Source organism: Phoenix dactylifera, chromosome 1 (assembly GCF_009389715.1).
Source record: "Phoenix dactylifera cultivar Barhee BC4 chromosome 1, palm_55x_up_171113_PBpolish2nd_filt_p, whole genome shotgun sequence".
Taxonomy (NCBI): Eukaryota; Viridiplantae; Streptophyta; class Magnoliopsida; order Arecales; family Arecaceae; genus Phoenix; species Phoenix dactylifera.
In genome coordinates this window covers 19,312,181-19,329,674 of record NC_052392.1, presented here as the reverse complement: position 1 = coordinate 19,329,674, position 17,494 = coordinate 19,312,181, and the positions used below count along the sequence as shown (strand labels likewise).

Sequence of the window (17,494 nt, the reverse complement as noted above, 5' to 3'; positions counted from 1 at the left end):
ACCAGAGGTTTCGAACGCACGCCATGGATAAGTTCCCCTGTGAAATGGAAAGAGAGAAGCCAATCAGGTTTGCATCTGTACAACTCAGGCTTTGACAATCACAGGAATTTATTAGGCGCTGGTGGCTTTGATGCAGTGTACGCAGGATCATTTAGTAATGGTGCATTGGTGGCAGTGGACGCTCTGACAGCGAGTTCAGATAGGAGGATAGAGGAGCAGTTCATGGTTGGAGTGAGCACCACTGGGAGGATCCATTTTGATGTCGTCAGGCTCTATGGCTTCTGCTATGAAGGGGACCTTAGATCTCTTGTTTACGAGTACATGGGAGGGTTCCCTCGACAAGCTATTATTCCATCAAGAGAAGACCATTCAGTGGGAGAAACTACATGAGATTGCAGTTGGGACAGCCAAAGACAACCGCCTATTTACAAAAAGGACTCATTTAGATCGCGAGAAGAGGAGAAAGATGGCTGTTGTTGACATGGATTAGTAGAGAAATATCTCATGTATGATTAGAGTTTTTAAAGAAAAAGTAGATTTTGTATTGAAATAAGATTCTCATATTTCATGGAAAAGAAAAAATCTATATGGAACATGAAAAAGTACAATTCTCATCTTGGAGCTGGTATAATGTATCATTTTTTCATGATCAACCAAACATGCAAAAATCATTTTTTCATGCATCAATTTTCTAGAAAAAATATTTCGGCGAAAAAAAATTCTACCTGTAAATTGAATGATTCCAAAATTTGCCAGCAAAAAATAATACATTATGGCATAAAGCCCGGAAATGTACTTCCTGATGCAAGACATTGCCCCAAAGTAGCGGACCTTGGGCTAGCAAGGCTATGCAATAGGGACATCACCCACCTAACAATGACCGGAGGAAGGGAAACTCCAGGATATGGATGCCCTTCCCGATGACCCACAAGTGTGAGGATTATAGCTTTTGTTTGAGGTATTCGGGAGGCAAAGGAACCTTGATGCTAATTTTTCAGGAGCTAGGAGTGGTTCCCAATTTGGGCGTGGAAGAATTATGAAAAAGAGAGAATGGCAATGGTTGCTCCGTGGTGTGTTGTGTATCGGCTGGATCTTAGACCTTGAATGAGTGCTCTGGTGATGATGCCGGAAGGAGGGGTGGAAATTCCAGCTCCACCAAATCCATTTCAGCATATGATTGCCGACTCTCCCCTTTCCCGGCGTTTCCTAATTATCAAACATGGACGATGTGCTGAGTCCAAGTCCTTCCATACGTCGACAGAGACCTCTTTTACGTGTGCAACTCCTATCATGAGAAAATATGAGATCAAAATAGCTACTTCGTAAAGACATAGCAGGAAAATTGGTTTGTATATTTCGTTATTGGTCAATCACACCATCTTAGTTTGCAAACCTTTTATGAACTTTGAACTGTCAAGTTATGCCGTACTTCTCCTTTAATTTCATGCTTCACTGTAATGGCAACTTCTATCACCCACTTGCACCGATGCTTAAAATTAGTGCACATATTTTGAGCAGTCATACTAGTTGATTTATAAATTATCAGGACATAAATTTTAGTGTCTCGTAGGCCCTGGCATTTGGGTGCATCTCTCTGTTGTACTTTCTTTGAAGAGACTCATGAATCCATTGCATGGTAGCTTCCGTGAGAATAATAATTTTTGGAGCTTAACATACCATTGCCTGCTCCATGGTCCTGCACTAGTTAACATAACCGCAGTCACCCAAGAGAGAGAGAGAGAGAGGTGGCTAGTCCGTGGTTCTCTAAGCAGGCAACATTAGGAATCTGCATGATCTATAAATATGAAATGCCGTCAAGAAGCATTGTACTGTAAATGCAACTGGTTACCTTAGATCTTATTAAAGCTAGTGTTGATATTATGGGAGATTAAGATCAAACAATGCGCTTTCTTTTCCTATAGATTATGAGAGATGGAAGACGTCTCTGTCATTATGCTCTCATCATGGATAAACCCAACCACTATCCTAATCTGGTTTGAGCTTCTTTTTTCGTCAATGGTGATAAACCAAATGCAGATTGGTGCCTTAAGTTCTAATGAACGAAGGACGAGTTAACATCTACTGGAAGACTGCTAAACTTCAATATTTGAAAGATATACAAAACGTGCTTTGATTATGGATCTATACTTTCTGAACTCAAATTCTCCCCGATATAGCTTTTTGTCACACGGTTTTAACAAACCGTTTGAGTTTATCAGAGCTCAGTGCAGTCAAGGTCTGCGTTTCAATTAGCTCCCAGGATAGTAAGCGTTGATTTAGTTATATGCAAATAGTAGAATAATGACCTAAACAATTATCTCTTTTAGTAGTGCGGTATCCAAGGAATAATTCAGTACGAATAACTCATTGATTTCATCCCTCCGGAGAAGCTAAGAGCAGCTTCTAAGTTCTTTATCAGATTTTTAACTTTAACTAGCAGGTGGCATTCTTTCCTTCTGCAATCAGGTCCCTTATTAAAGTAACTTTGGATGCTCCAACAAGATACCCTCATACCCCCCTGCCACTTTCAGTAAGACGTTTAGCCTTAATTTTTCAAATTTTATTTAAACCCTCTCACCCTTTTTTTTTCCTTTTGGTTTCCCAGCACTTGCTATGATGTCATGAATGGTCTGATAAACACCTCCAGTTCTGCACCTGCAATTGTTCTATCCATGGTACATGGTACAGAATATACCACACGATACTACCGGTACATGATACAAAAAATTCTTCTGTACCGATACAGTGAGAATAGCACCAGAGCAGAATCCTACGCTGAAACAGCGCACCACGATTCTATCAGAATCCGATGCTGAAACAGCACACCATGATTCTATCAATACATTTGCAGATTGTGTTGTGACAGAAAGGGTCAAACAGTCTATCAAAAAACTTGATTAGGCGAGACCAAAGGTATATATTGTAACAGGTACGGCACCCACTCAACGATCAAAGGAGGGGTGATTCCAAGATAAGCAGCACTGTGGCTGTTCATGCCCATCTCATTAACCCACAAGTGTGATATTTGTAGCTTTGGAATGCTTTCGTTTGAGGTGTGAGAGAACTTTGAAGAGAGACGGTTGCTTCCCAATATGGGTGTGGCCGAAATTTTAAAAATGAGAGATAGGCAACATGCTGGTGAAGTGCTGAGACTGAAAGGACAAGAAGGCAGAGAGAATGGCAATGGTTGTATCATGGTGTGTACAGTACCGGCCTGATCTTAGACCATGGATGAGTGTTGCAGTGAAGAAGCTGGAAGGAGGGGTGGAGATTGCAACTCCAGATCCATTCCAGCATCTGATTTGCAGGCTCTCCTTACCCAGCAGACCTTCATCTAACGCGGAGAGAGAGCAGCAGTCCTGACTTGAAGTCCTCCTCAGTCCCCCATGACAACAGAGCCTCCTCATAGGAGTGCAACACCTATCATGAGAACATCTGAGATCCAAGTGGCTTCTTCATAAGAAGATAGTGGAAAATATGGATCGCATGCTTATTACAGTTCCAACTCACCTGTCATCAGCTTGCCAACAATTTATTAACTTCTGAAATTAAACCGTCAAGGAATGCACCACTTTGAATCAAGCGTGATAGCAAATGACAACTACTTTGTCCCAGATGTGTAACTGCTGATAAAAACTAGGTGCAGATATGTTGGACGGTCGTCTTACTTGATTTCAAACCATTACTACAGCCTTCCTCCGGAACACCCTGGTCACATCCTTGTATGCTCTGACATTCTGGTGTACACTTTGGATGCATTTGCCTGATAGAAACTCGTAGTTTACCGCATCATGGCTTCTGTGAATGTTCTAAAAACAATTGGAACCTAAGATGGCATTGCCAACTGCACATCCTGTAGTTGCTATTTTACATTCAAAGCAATGGTATTCAGTACATCACTGGCTTGTTACCCGCAGTCGCTAGAAAGTGCTTCAGTCATTGTGTACTTAATCAGTTGTCATAGACAAGTAGGAATCTTTAAACACTGGTGGTTGGACTCTGGTTTCTCTGAAGTAGGCAAGATTGGGGCAACAAAACGCAAGATCTATAAATACGGAATGAAGCAGACTTGAAATGACTACTAGTCTTTTCTTCTTTTGCGGAATAATGAAATGTCTTTGATCTTTCTTTGATTACTCATTCTGGATGAACAAAATTAGCAATTTGCCTCACTTAGTCTGGACTTCCTTATTTTTTTCTCAATGGCCATACATCAAATAGAGGATGTCATTCTAATGAATGCAGGATGAGAAACATCTTTTGACTGGAAGTCGCTGCTACAACCCAAAAAGTTAAAAGGCAAAAACAAGGCTACCATTTGGAGTTGCAAAAGTTTCCGTGCTGCTATTATAAAAGGTTTCCATTGTATAAACTAACCATTTCCAATTTATGCATCTCAGATGGATCGCACAGATTACTAAGCTTCTGAAGTAAAATATTTGATCAAAATGACAGGTATCATCTTTAGATTGTGACCCCAAGACTCAGTTGGGAGAAGCTGAGGTTTTTTAACCTGTTCAAAGCATATTATCTGAGTATGGGTTTTGAAAATATCTAAAAACTTGCCTCCTCTGTTGTTGGCCTCCTCAAGAAATAACGCAAACTATTAGCAAGAACCTACAGAAAATTTTAAAAGAACAACTTCAGATCAATACAGCAGCCAAACAGATGCTAAAATAATCAATACACAGCAAGCTATCATGATTATATTATAAGATTAAAAATCAGTTAGAGTAGCAAATGCGCATTGACTTCATAAAGGCATGCATCCACATAAACATGCTCAAGTAAAATTATTGTAGGGTGCAGTCAATTGATAGCTTGCCTGTTGCAGAGGCTTGATGATTGCTTTGTCCCTATAGCTGACATGGAACTTTGCCTTGGCCAACAACCCCTACAGGCAGACAACTTTCAGTTCACGAGATATATGGATGATTAAAACAAAGTTGGCGGAAACAAATCTTACCTCAGTGTCAAACTCTCCTGATTGGACAGTTATGTTTATGTCAGTGATGATCTTAACAAGGTCAACCAGCAACCCAGGACGGTCTGCTGTCTCCACCACAAGCAAGCTGAAAAAAGACACGAACAGAACAATGACAAGTGGCATGATTCTCCATCTCGTGATAATTGTTATTTGAGAGAGCTTTGCCTGTTGTAGAGATTTTTAAGCAATTTATGTATAGATTTTTCCATGAACTGACTTCTTGTCATTGCTTGACCAGTGATTATGCATTTTTAATTTTAAACTTCATCTGATTAATTTCGAGAAAGCATTCCCTTTATTTTCACTCCTTGCAAGCTGACAAAAACAACTTGGCTTATTCCAATCAATTTACCTCCTGCTGTGTTTTAGTCTAAACATTTATGAAACAGGTTTGGTTGATAACCACATTAAAAGAGCTCCATGGAGGAAATGGCAACAAAAGGCATTTCCACATAAAAATTACTGAAGGCGGATTGCCTACTAAAAGAGTTACAAATATCGTATAATGACATCTGTCCATGAGCTGAATCAGATGCAAACAGAGGATGAGTATAGAGAAGCATAAATCCCCAGAGCTGAAGCAACCAAGAAAGCCTAAGGTAAAAAGGTCCTTGGAGATGCCCTTCTACTAGCCAACATCTAAATAAAAAAACGCTATGATAATTGTCACCACTTCCTCAGCAAGAGGACTGTCAGATTTGACGTCGGATATACAAATTGAAAAAGAACAAGAATCAGTCTTCTCTCCCACTAGGGATCAAATTTGAGCCAAGAACTCAGCGATCCATGCTTTGAATTGTCGGCAATGTTTTCTTATAACCAAAGCTATCAATTATATGTTTATGTATTGCTCTTTAGTCGTTAATTTTGTAATCAACGGTTTAGTTATCTGTTATCAATGCCTCTGTACAATATTTTTCCAAAGTGGCACAAATCCTCCAACTAGTACACTTGGAAGACTTCATTACTGCTTGCAATATCATCGACAAAGTAAAGCCAAGTTATATCCTTGCAGATATCAGCATATAAGCTGATGAACAAGGTTTACTTGATGCTAAGCTTGCCAGTTCCATTTCACCTAGAGTAACAGGGAATAGTCAAGGAAGACCGCCCAAGTGTAATCACTTGATAGATTGTGGCTTTCAACGGTTCCTTCTCACATTTAATTTGTTTATTGGTTGGAAACATTTGTATATATCAAAGAAAGTCTGAGCATCATGGAATGCCCAGAAATTTCCACATACTCTAGTACTCAAAGATACCAGTTTGCAGCATGCAGGTAAAAGAACTGGAACCAATTGAAAGGTTGATGGCTCAAATGAAGTGAATCTGTTCGGATAAACACATCTGGATTCTCATCTTAGTTTTGTTAAGTTAACAAGGTGGAAAATAAGTTGACCAATAATGTGCTATCCCAATCATAGGCTATTCTAAGATGGCACTTGTCAGCAATTTTGTATTGATCAGAAATGAGTAAAGCATATATCAACCAAGAACACATACCTCCGATCAGGGCCATCATCGTAAATATCTATATGGGTTGCAATATCCACATCAATCTGAACAAATAAGAATGAAAATGATAGCCAAAGTTCTCTAGAAAAAAAGAATATAGAGTATGAAACAAGCCTAAACAATTACATGATCCAGGCAAAATATGGTTATCCCATTTTATTGATTAATAATAGGACAAAATATAATTGACAGTATTAAAGTATCCATAAGTATTGCAAGATGCCACTTCTACTGACCACTATTATCAAGGAAGACCATAATCAATAAGCTATGACCATTTGGTGGTGGATATTCAAAGGTAGTTAAGAAAGGCATACAGTTGTGCAGTTGAAACAAAAAATCATATGAATATAGCACAAAAAAAGTGGTTTTATTCAATCTACTTCGTTAATGCTAGTGAAAGGAAGAGAAGAAAACATATACACAAGAATAGTAACCAATCATTTAGTGTTTTTTCCCCATGACCAATATGAACAAGCAAATTAAGCACAATACTCTGCTTGCCATGGGATTGGAATACAAATTGTCAACATTCTACCCATGCTTACAAATAATAACTCATACAAATGATAATGAGTTGATTCCACCAGTGGACTAAGTTCTCAGCCTGATATTACTAGTCTGTTGTGTTGAAATTGTATGGATTTGTAAATGCGTAGGATTTATAGTGCCACTATTCTTTTGTGATAATGCACTCTCTTGACTTGCTAATGCAAATTAGCTGGAAGAAACCAGAAGCTGAAAGACCAATAACAAAATGTTGGAAATATGTCATTGCATGTAAAAGGAACTGGATCATCATAAAAGGAAAGTAACATCTTTAAGTTTCCATGTACGGAGACCAACGAAAATGGTATTAAACAACACAACCCCAATCAACAGTCAGTCAATATAATTCTTTAGGCTATCTTATAACCATTAAGGAAGTGGCATCTGTAGGCCAAAGATGTCATAATCATTTAATTGCCCTTGATATGAGATGAAGATGAAGGGAACAGCATGAATTATCTTTGATAATCAAGACGCTCATCTTTTTGGACAATGTCACAATGAGATGGATTATCTTTGATAATGACAATACTCATTTTTCGGACAGTGGCAGAATGAGATATGTGATATTGCAATAAGCAACACAGGTAGACGCGTTTAAATGAAATTGTATTAAATTGAACCAGATCATGTCATCAGCTTACAAGCAGTGCATTCCGAGGATTATTTTCTTTCTTTCTCCTTCAACAAATATAAAATTGCAAAGCATTGAATTGTCTGGCTAGCTTGCACAATAACCAGCTAAATATGTTTTGGTTAATAAAAAACATTTTTCTAAGAAAATATTATATAATAAGATATTTTTAAGGTAAACCTTATAGATTTTTTGGACACCAACAATGTGCACAAGAAATCAGAACCCTTCATGCATGATATAATATCCCAGATTTGTCTGTGTAAAAGCCAAATTTTGGGTATACAAACTTAAGCATTTCATTGAAGTCATACTTTTCAGAGATTGCATAAGACCTTTACCTGCTTAGGTTGCTCAACTCCAAAAGTTGCTCCCAGGGCCAATTGGCTGCCTAGACTCCTGTCAAACCAATTGAAGAATTCCAATAACAGCATACAAGTAGATAAGGATTTTTTTTCTCTCTTTTTTTTTTCTTTTAAAGAGAGAGAGAGACTTCACCAGAACCATTCAAGGAAAGTAAAAAAGCACCAGAAAACTCTAAGAAGGTACCGGATGATACTCGAGCATGTTGTTTAATAATTGTCAAGCGTATTGCTTCTAGCAACTCTGGATCATCAATTTTACGGCCAGTAGACCTGTGAAGAATCCCTATCAATGAAGTAACAACTGATATGGGGGAAGTAAAGCTATCTTTCCATGTGAAGAACAAAAGGAAGAAACTTATAGAGGGATTCATGTAGTGATATTCTTTGTTTCTGAAGTCTTCAAACATGAAGAATTATAGTTATGAGAGAACTTACGCTTTAGTGATTTGCAAACTTGTTGTTGCTTTCCAGAAGAATCCAAATATACATTAGCCTTGTTGACATTGAGCCCAAGATTCTTTTAGTGCTTTCATCTTGGGAACAGAGAGGAAGCAGAAGACTTGTCCAGCTAAAAGAGGACTTAGCAACATAACTACTCTTCTCACTACTTGGAAGCTGAAAGTTTATAAATTATTAGAAGAAAAACTGATGCTGAAACATACAGTGTCAAGAAGAGCCCCAAGGCGATCGCCAAATGTTATCTCTACAATAGTTGCATCTGGATCTGAGTCCTGATCTATTATAACTTTGGGAGTAGGAACTGTATCAGTCTCATTAGAACTCCCATCCTGTTAACCGAAAAGTTTAAGCAATCACAGATGCAATCTCCAACCAATTTCCTGGAGTAAGAAGCATACCATACCTCAACAGCAGTCTGCGACGTAGCTTTAGGATCCCCGCAGTTACAAAAGATGGCAATCTAACAACAGCCCCAAGATAAAAATCATCAGTAAGTAATCACGACTAGAGATTGTTGAGGAGGACACGATGCGCATATAATTTATTTTCCAAACCCTATATTTAGATTCTCACGACAGAAATACCCTAAAAAAAACTTAGAAATCTTTTGTTTTTGTACAACAACGCCCTAAATTTGATTCATACAAACTCCTCAGTCTAAGCACACCAGAAGAGAGCTCCAATGAAGCAAAATCCGCATTCACAAGAAGGATCGGGAAACTAACCGGACCATAGCATCAAATAAAAATGATCATCGATCTGAACAAAATCAGCAAACATGAACAGGAAACCAGCCAGGAAAAAGAGCGCCAAACCTGGCCCTAGGTCCAACCGGAACGACCAGGCGGTGGCCACGATGGGAAATAATAGCACCGAATGGATGGCGAGCAAGTTGTTGGCCGGCTTCAAACCAAGGTAAGCTGCGAGGCTACCAGAAGCCATGGCCACCGTCATTCCCCTCTCTACAGAAGATAAGAGCCCAAGATCCTGGCTCGCTTCTCTTCCTCCTCCGTCTCCTTTGGCTACAAAGGCCACCGTGATGGGGGGATGGCCATGAGGGAGAGGGAAACCTCTATTATCTATCTACCTATCTATCCGGAGAAGAGGGTTGGGAATCCACCCCACCTTACCTGTCTCTGTCCCAGCTCTCTCTATCTCTCTCTCTCTCTCACGCACGCTACACCTCCAACTCCCCCAATTTAGGGGACGGCACCGAGAAAAAACCGCTGCCCACCACTTCTCTTTCCATGGGATAAATGGTAAGAAATCGTTGGGCTGGTTGCCGGACCAAGCAGCCTTCTAGCGCCCACCGCTTATTAGTGGGGAAAAGCAATGGTAACGCCATTTGTGCACCCTCTCATCGTGATGCGGCCACACGAGTAGGATTTACAGTTTGACATGACACATAAGCTCGGGAAGCAGTCCACACGTAGCGTCTTCCAGTTTTTCAAATAAATCTAATTATAAGTATCACAATTAACTCATAATCAGCCTCAAATAGCTTTCAAGCCAGACCTACTTTAATACTATTTATAAATAATTTAAAACTTATTCCAAAATAACTATTTAAAAAATAGTTGATGTGAAACTAAATATATTCATTACAAATTTTCACTATAAATAATTATAGTACAAATGTTTTTTTCTTCCCTAATAGTAACTTGGTAATCAAATTCATGATAAACCTCCCTACCAAATCTCTCGGTGCAGGATTATACTTGGGTCGCACTATAATAGAAAGAACAAAATCGCCATGCTTTGTGGTAACATGAGAACTGCAACGGTGGAAATTGAGCATGTTATCAACTTCACATAAATGAAAAAATTATTTTGTAAAAAATCTAATTACATTTGAACAAAGTAATTGAATGATGATCATTCATCAGGTACATCTGGAATTTTTTTTCTCTGGTTCGACTAAAATGAAGAATAAATTAATAGATTCATTGGATTTCATGCAAGATTATTTATATTTTTAAAGTTAACAGATTCATCAATCTCATCTAAATTTATAGAGTTTTCTATTTTTCTGCTTAAATGAACATAATAATCCTTTAAATATGGTGTAGGTTCTCTGGGGTCTTTTTGGTACTATAAAGTTGATCTACAGGAAAGGGTCCACTAGTTTCACTACATTCTCACTATTCAATTCCAATGGATTTATTTCTCCAATACTTCTAGAGGATTATTAATTATTGATTGGTTGTCTTTGTTAGGCCTCTTCTGAGAATACTGCATCTCTACTTTCTACTGAATATTTTTCTTTATTAATAAAATCTTTATCCTTTGAAGCTTCAGGATAAACTAATAAGCTTCAGGATCTAATTTATTTTTTGTAGAGGTTGTGATATAAAATATATAAGTTAATGAATCTCATTTTCTTAAAATACTTTGGTTGGGTTTTATACTTATCTATTAAAGCTGATCATGGGCTCGGCAAGCCTAAACTAGATCCATTTTTAGTCGAGCTTCAGGTCGGGCCTATTTAAAATTTGATATTTTTCTATGTTAAAGCCCATCTCATGATCAGCTATACCATCTATAATACTTATGGGGTTGATCTATATCTTTAGTAGGTGTTGCTGGAAATTGGACCCGGGCGCAATCTTCGGTTGAGGGAGAGGGAGCTGCGGGTCACCACGGCGGGGCGGCGACCAGTCGGCGGGTGGCGTCCTTCGTCTGGGTGGCCGGAGAGAGGGAGCTGGGGATCCTCACGGCGGGTAGCAATCCGTCAGCGGGCGGCGTCCTCCGTCTGGGTGCCTGCAGACAAGCCGGTGGCGGGTTTCCGGCACGGCCCTCCGGCGCTCAAGTCAGGGAGGGGGGCAGATAGTGTAGGAGGAGATGAACAGTGCTTGTAAGGCGCCGGAATTTCCTTCCCCCCTGAGAAGCTAAGGCTCCCTTTTATAGGTGGGGGTCGGTTTACCTGTGATGTAACAGGCGAGGCCATAGTACGGCTCGGCATGTGGCTCAGGTCGGCGCATGGTCAGGCGAGTCATTGTGCTGATGTCGGCGGCCGAGGGCGTCGTACGACCCGAACCAGTACGTTACCAGGCGAATCATTGCATTGGTGTCGGAGGTATGGCCGAGATCAGAGATCATGGTTGACAGACTCTGCTGGGCTAACTTGCCGTAGAGAGCCGAGGATCCGTAGATGTCAGGAGCTGCGCATTAATTGGGGTAAGCCGGAGATCCGCCATTAATTGGTGGGAGTAAGCCGGAGATCCGCATTAATGGTGGAGTAAGCCGGAGATCCGCATTAATGGTGGAGTAAGCCGGAGATCCACATTAATTGTAGAGTGAACCGGAGGGTTACAGCGGCCATGCGCAATAAATGCTGAAGCAGTGGCAGGGCATGGTCCTCAGTTGGACCTCGGAGGAGTACGGCCGTAGTAGGTGGCTGACAAGGGTAGACCTTGAGCGTCAGGATTTTTAGGTCGGAAGTCTCGAGGTCGGATGTCTTGAGGTCGGGCGTTCCGAGGTCGGACGCCGACTTCAGCTGTTCAGGGTCGGCGATTGTGCGGCTTCTTGGGGGCATTTGTGTCACTTGGGGGGAAAAATCTTATTCCCCCAACACTACCCCCGACTTCCGAGTTCGAGCGGCTTGCGGGCTCGGACGTGGGAAGTAAAGTCTATCATTAAAGTTGGGGGGCGAATCTCGTCTGCGCCCTCGTGTTTCTCGGAGTGTTTATGGCGAGACCCGCGCCTTGGGCGTTTCGAGGTTGCTTTATTCAGCGAACTTATGGTGGAGCTCGTGTCTTTACGTTTCTCGGAGCGGGTGTAGCGGGGGTGGCGTCTCTTGGATCGCCAAGATCGCTTCGTGCGGCGGACTCATGATGAGGGTCCTTGGGCTCGACGAGGCGACGCCTCGATCCCGTAATCGGAATTCTCCGCTCATCAATGAGCGTGCCGTTACGGGGTTCAAAACGGACACGCGGCATGACCTAGGATCGGACGCTTCCGATCTCGTATTACTGGATCATGGATCCGGCGAGGTGAAGGCTACGTCGGGGCTCCACGTGCCCCAGGGCCTTATTAAATGAGGGGAGCGGAGGTGCCGTCCGTTCGTTGTTCAAGGCGATTCGATTCTGCGGACCCATAATGAGGCCCCGAGATCCGATGGGACAGGGCTTCGATTTCGTACCCGATTTATTGATCCGGAGTGAATACGGTGCCTCGGTCTCCGAGGTCAACACGTGGCACAACCGATCGGGGGATGGAACCGACCCTGCCGATCTGACCGCCGAGGGGTCTAATTAAACCCCTTGGGTGCTCTAAAAGGTTTTATGCTCCTCTTATTTTTGTGTCTTTCTCCCTTGCTTCCTTCTTCAACCGAACCGCCATCCGGTGCCCGGACGATTTCCGGCAATGTCAGTAGGTTCCTACCCTGCAACTGCTAGGGTTCCTCCTTTTCCTTCCCCAGTTTCATTCCGTTTTCGATTCACTTCGCTCTTGAAAATGGTCTTGGTCCGGAGGAGAGGGTCCAGCCTGTCAGAGGAGAGCTGGAGTTGATCCGCTCCCGCTTCTCTTTCGGCCCGGGTTTCGCCTTGAAACCGCGGGGCCGGAGACAGGGTGACGCAGCCGTCCCCAGGTCGGATCGCGGTCTACCGCGAGAAACTCTAGGCTGGTCTGCGGTTTCCCGTTCACGAGTTCGTGAACAACCTGCTGGCCGAGTACCAGCTCGTCCCGGCGCAGTTGGCTCCGAACTGTGGAGGACAAAAATCGGGTTCTTGTCCCTGTGCCTCGGGCACGGGATCCCGATCTCAGTGGGTCTTTTCTGCCGGTGTTTTCTGTTGAAGAAGAACCCGGCGGATGCAGGGTGGCTATACTTTGCCTTTCGGGGCGGTATGTCACTCTTCCAAGGCGCCCCTTCCTCGATTCATGCAGTGGAAGGGGGAAGTTTTTCTTCCTGGCGTCCGAGGCGCCTTGGGGGTTCGACCCGAGGTGGGGACACCCTCGGGTTGAAGGCCCTCAACAGGCTCTCCGAACCGTCGGGGAGGGAGCTGAGGACCCTAGACTCTCTGCGAGCCCTCGGGAGGGGCAACACCTGACCGAGCTCCTGGCGGGAGGGCGCCCCTGGCGAGCGTGGGTCTGAGCTCGCGCGCGCCCGAGGGTAAGGGTAGTTATATTACTTTCTTTCTTGTCCTTTGTTTTCACTGCTACTAGGTCTGACACTTAGTAAATTTTTTGTTCAGACATTCCCCTCCATGCCGACCAGCAACACATCGCTTTTTTTCCGCCTGAGGAGGCGAGAGGCCGAGGCCGGCGGAACTATGCCTCAGCCTCGGAAAAGGGGCAAGATCAGACGGCGCCTCGACGTCGGCCGGGACGAGTGGCCCCGAGGCGGGGCCTCCACAGCCGACCCGAGGCGGGCACGTGTCCGTCAGCCACGTGGCCATCAGCCCCTCCTTGCCCTGCCCCCATTGCCCAGCGGGGGAGCCGTCCACGATCCGGCAGCAGCGCCCGGGACCTGAGCCGACTCGAGGCCCCGAAGCGAGTGGCTCCGGGACCTCGGGTCGGGCATGCCGGGCCCTTCCCGAGCTTCCCGGGAGGAGTCAGTCGAGCCGGACTCCCCTATTCTCGAGGGGAGCTCGGCCATTCATAACGCCGAGGTTGCACACGCTCCGTGCTTCGGCGTGCGATGCTTCCAGCGGACCGGGCCGAGTTCCAGAACATTCCGCTGGAGGTGGTCGTTGACAATGCTTTCTGCAACACCGCCCGGGTAAGTCCTTTTTTCGATTTCCTTAAAGTTGTTAGTGAATCCGTATGTTTTTAACTCATGATCATTTTGTCTCTTTCTTTGCAGCATGTTCACGAGCTCGACACCCTGGTGTTCATCGCCCAGGGATGCCAGGAAGAGACCCGGCGGGTCTGCCGGGAGTTGGAACCGGCCAAGAAAAGGATCGCCGAGCTGGAGGCGGCGTTGGCCGAGGCCGAGGCTCGGAGGGCGGCCACCGAGGCCGAGCGCCTCGCTATGGCGGAGGGCTCAAGGAGGAGAAGGCCGCTCACGCCCTAACCAGGTCGGCCTTGCGCGCCTCGGAGGCGCGCCTGGGGGAGGTCCAATCCGAGGTTGCGGGCCTCAAGTATGAGGACGGGGTTTCCCGCCTCCGAATCGAGCAGCTCGAGGCCCGAGAGAGGAGGGCACTCGAGCGAGCTGATCATGCCGTGGAGCTCTTCAAGGGGTCGCAGGAGTTCCGCAACATGTTAGAGGAGGAGACGGTCGACGGTTTCTCCGGGTTTCAAGAACTTCCGGCTGCAGGTGACCCGGTACTGCCCCCAGTACAACTTTTCGACGGTCCGCCCGAGGATGGACGCGGGCTACGGGTCCGACATGGAAGACCTTCCTGCCATTTTGACATCCGAGGCAGAATTGTACGAACAAGACCCATCCGAGCCTTCGACGAGGGCGGCCGAGACGGAGGGTGTCCCGGAGGCGCACCGGCGGCTGAGACGGTCGACGTCCCGGTGGCGGCACCCGAGGCCCCTGCCCCCGACCCCGAGCCTGTGCCGGCTGAAGATCCCGAGGTCATCACAGTGCCAGACGATTCCCCGGATGTAGCTGCCGCCGCTTAAGGCTTGGCGTATTTTTTCATGTCAGCGGGCGAGATTGTGGAGGCACAGGCGGAGAAGATGGATCCTTCCCTGATAGAGATGCTAAAGAAGCGTGGGCAAGACAAGTCAGGGAGAAAGAAAGGTGCTGACTTGAAACGGGAAGGGGGATGGCATGATCTGGAAGTGCTAAGCCAGTTGGAGAAGACCCCGAGCCTGTGCCGGCTGAAGGTCCTGAGGCCATCGCCACGGACGACCCCGCGGATGTTACTGCCGCCGCTTAAGACTTGGCGTATTTTTTCTTTTTCACTGTATCCGAGGTCGGCTCTTGAATGGCCGACCTCCAATTTGTAATTGGCCTTCCGGCCCTTTGTCAATGAAAAATACTTTTGTCATTTTGTGCTCGTCTTTCCTTTCTTGTCGTGAATGAGGCTAGGGTCTTAGCTAACCGCCTCGACAACCTCTAACTCTGTATTTTAGTTCTCGGGCCACTTAACGAAGTTGCCCTTTTCCTGAGTTATACCTTAGCCTTCTCGGATCTTAGTCATTCCGAGCAAAGGGAGCTCCGAGCTTAGGTTTCCAGAAAATTTTCTAAGTCCTATAACTCGGATCTTAGAATCGCGAAAGTCGTCACGTTCGGCCTTTAGGAAAATCCAAGGCATTGAGGTCGGGCCTTAGCCCTTCGAGTAGGACCGGGCTAGGTCTGTTCGTGCCGCTATTCGGGGGAGTCTAGTCGGGTTTCCGAACTTGACTTCCGGGTCCTTTGTAGGGAGCGCGGGCTAATAGTCGAATTATCGCCGAAGGTTTTCATAGTTATTGCTCTCGGACTCTGCCGAGATTTCAGTGAGTAAGGCTGGAATCTCTGAAGATCGCCTTAGTATCTGTGTTCGGCTGGTGCACTTGCGGCCGGGACCGCTTTCTCAGCTAGACATCGAGTCTATGTATGGGGCCGAGTTGGGCCCTAACTTACGGAGACTTTGTTCAAGTTGAGACTTGACGAGCGGAGACTTGTCGAACGGAGCATGCATAATGTAGTTAGGAGATCGGTCTTAAGCCGACCCATTGGAGTAGCCCGACTTTGGGGCGAGATAGGACTCCAACGTTAGATGATTAGCGGTATGTAGATAAAATTTGACAAGGAGGGCATCGAGTTGGATGTACCTCTTGCATTCTCGGAGTTGTGTTTCACATGGCGGGGTAGGTTGCTTCCCTTCCTCATCGTCTTCCGGAGTCATTTTGACTTGTAAGGGGGCTCGGGCTTCTCACGGACCCGACGACACCCACCGAAGTTGAAAGGATCTGGGGAGGCTTTATCGATCTACAGTTCTTTTCGAGGCCGAGGGAGCTTGAGACCCTCTGGTCGGACCCCGGCGCCTCAACCTTAGTCGAGGAACTTGTGTCAGGTCGGCGGGCCTGTGGGCGCTCTACCGAAGTAGGGTGCGCGCTAGTTCAATGGCAGAGCTCTGCTTCAGAAAGTATTGTCCGCTTCGGGGATCGGGGATCGTCGACCACTCCCGGGGTCCACTTTGTGGCGCCCCGGGTGGAACCACCCTTTCCACCCCTCACGGCTTCTTCCCGAGGTCGAGGAAGTCTGGTTCTCTACGGTCGACCCTCGGGGCATCCCGACCTTAGTCGAGGGAAAGTATTGTCCGCTTCGGGGATCGGGATCGTCGACCGCTCCCGGGGGTCCACTTTGTGGCGCCCCGGGTGGAGCCACCCTTTCCACCCCTCACGGCTTCTTCCCGAGGTCGAGGGAGTCTGGTTCTCTACGGTCGACCCTCGGGGCATCCCGACCTTAGTCGAGGGAAAGTATTGTCCGCTTCGGGGATCGGGGATCGTCAACCGCTCCCGGGGGTCCACTTTGTGGCGCCCCGGGTGGAGCCACCCTTTCCACCCCTCACGGCTTCTTTCCGAGGTCGAGGGAGTCTGGTTCTCTACGGTCGACCCTCGGGGCATCCCGACCTTAGTCGAGGGAAAGTAATCCGCTTCGGAGATCGGATCGTCGACCGCTCCCGGGGGTCCACTTTGTGGCGCCCCGGGTGAGCCACCCTTTCCACCCCTCACGGCTTCTTCCCGAGGTCGAGGGAGTCTGGTTCTCTACGGTCGACCCTCGGGGCATCCGACCTTAGTCGAGGGAAAGTATTGTCCGCTTCGGGATCGGGGATCGTCGACCGCTCCCGGGGGTCCACTTTGTGGCGCCCCGGGTGGAGCCACCCTTTCCACCCCTCACGGCTTCTTCCGAGGTCGAGGGAGTCTGGTTCTCTACGGTCGACCCGGGGCATCCCGACCTTAGTCGAGGAAAGTATTGTCCGCTTCGGGGATCGGGCGTCGACCGCTCCGGCCACTTTGTGGCGCCCCGGGTGGAGCCACCCTTTCCACCCCTCACGGCTTTCTTCCCGAGGTCGAGGGAGTCTGTTCTCACGGTCGACCCTCGAGGCA

At 46.0% G+C, this 17,494-nt stretch overlaps 1 protein-coding gene and 1 pseudogene across 1 annotated transcript; one reads left to right on the top strand and one right to left on the bottom strand.

The window, feature by feature from the left end:
• Nucleotides 1-2: 2 nt before the first annotated feature.
• LOC103698233 lies at nt 3-4,298 on the top strand (annotated as a pseudogene).
• A 19-nt stretch (nt 4,299-4,317) lies between these two features.
• LOC120110589 (ACT domain-containing protein DS12, chloroplastic-like) lies at nt 4,318-9,463 on the bottom strand. Its single transcript, XM_039126039.1, has 9 exons — nt 9,383-9,463; nt 8,913-8,969; nt 8,713-8,838; nt 8,235-8,251; nt 8,027-8,084; nt 6,491-6,546; nt 4,967-5,072; nt 4,826-4,894; nt 4,318-4,617 (listed from the first exon to the last, which is right to left on the bottom strand). Exons 1-9 carry the CDS (start codon nt 9,461-9,463, stop codon nt 4,555-4,557), a joined length of 633 nt encoding a protein of 210 aa, XP_038981967.1. The 3' UTR covers nt 4,318-4,554.
• Between the last annotated feature and the right edge of the window lie 8,031 nt (nt 9,464-17,494).

Coding starts and splice junctions, on each gene's coding strand:
- LOC120110589 (XM_039126039.1), bottom strand. CDS start 9,463: ATGACGGTGGCCATGGCTTCTGGTAGCCTCGCAGCTTACCTTGGTTTG. Junction 6,547..8,026: donor GAGTTGAGCAACCTAAGCAG/GTAAAGGTCTTA, acceptor TTATTTGTTCAG/ATTGATGTGGATATTGCAAC. Junction 5,073..6,490: donor GATGATGGCCCTGATCGGAG/GTATGTGTTCTT, acceptor GTCTTTTTTCAG/CTTGCTTGTGGTGGAGACAG.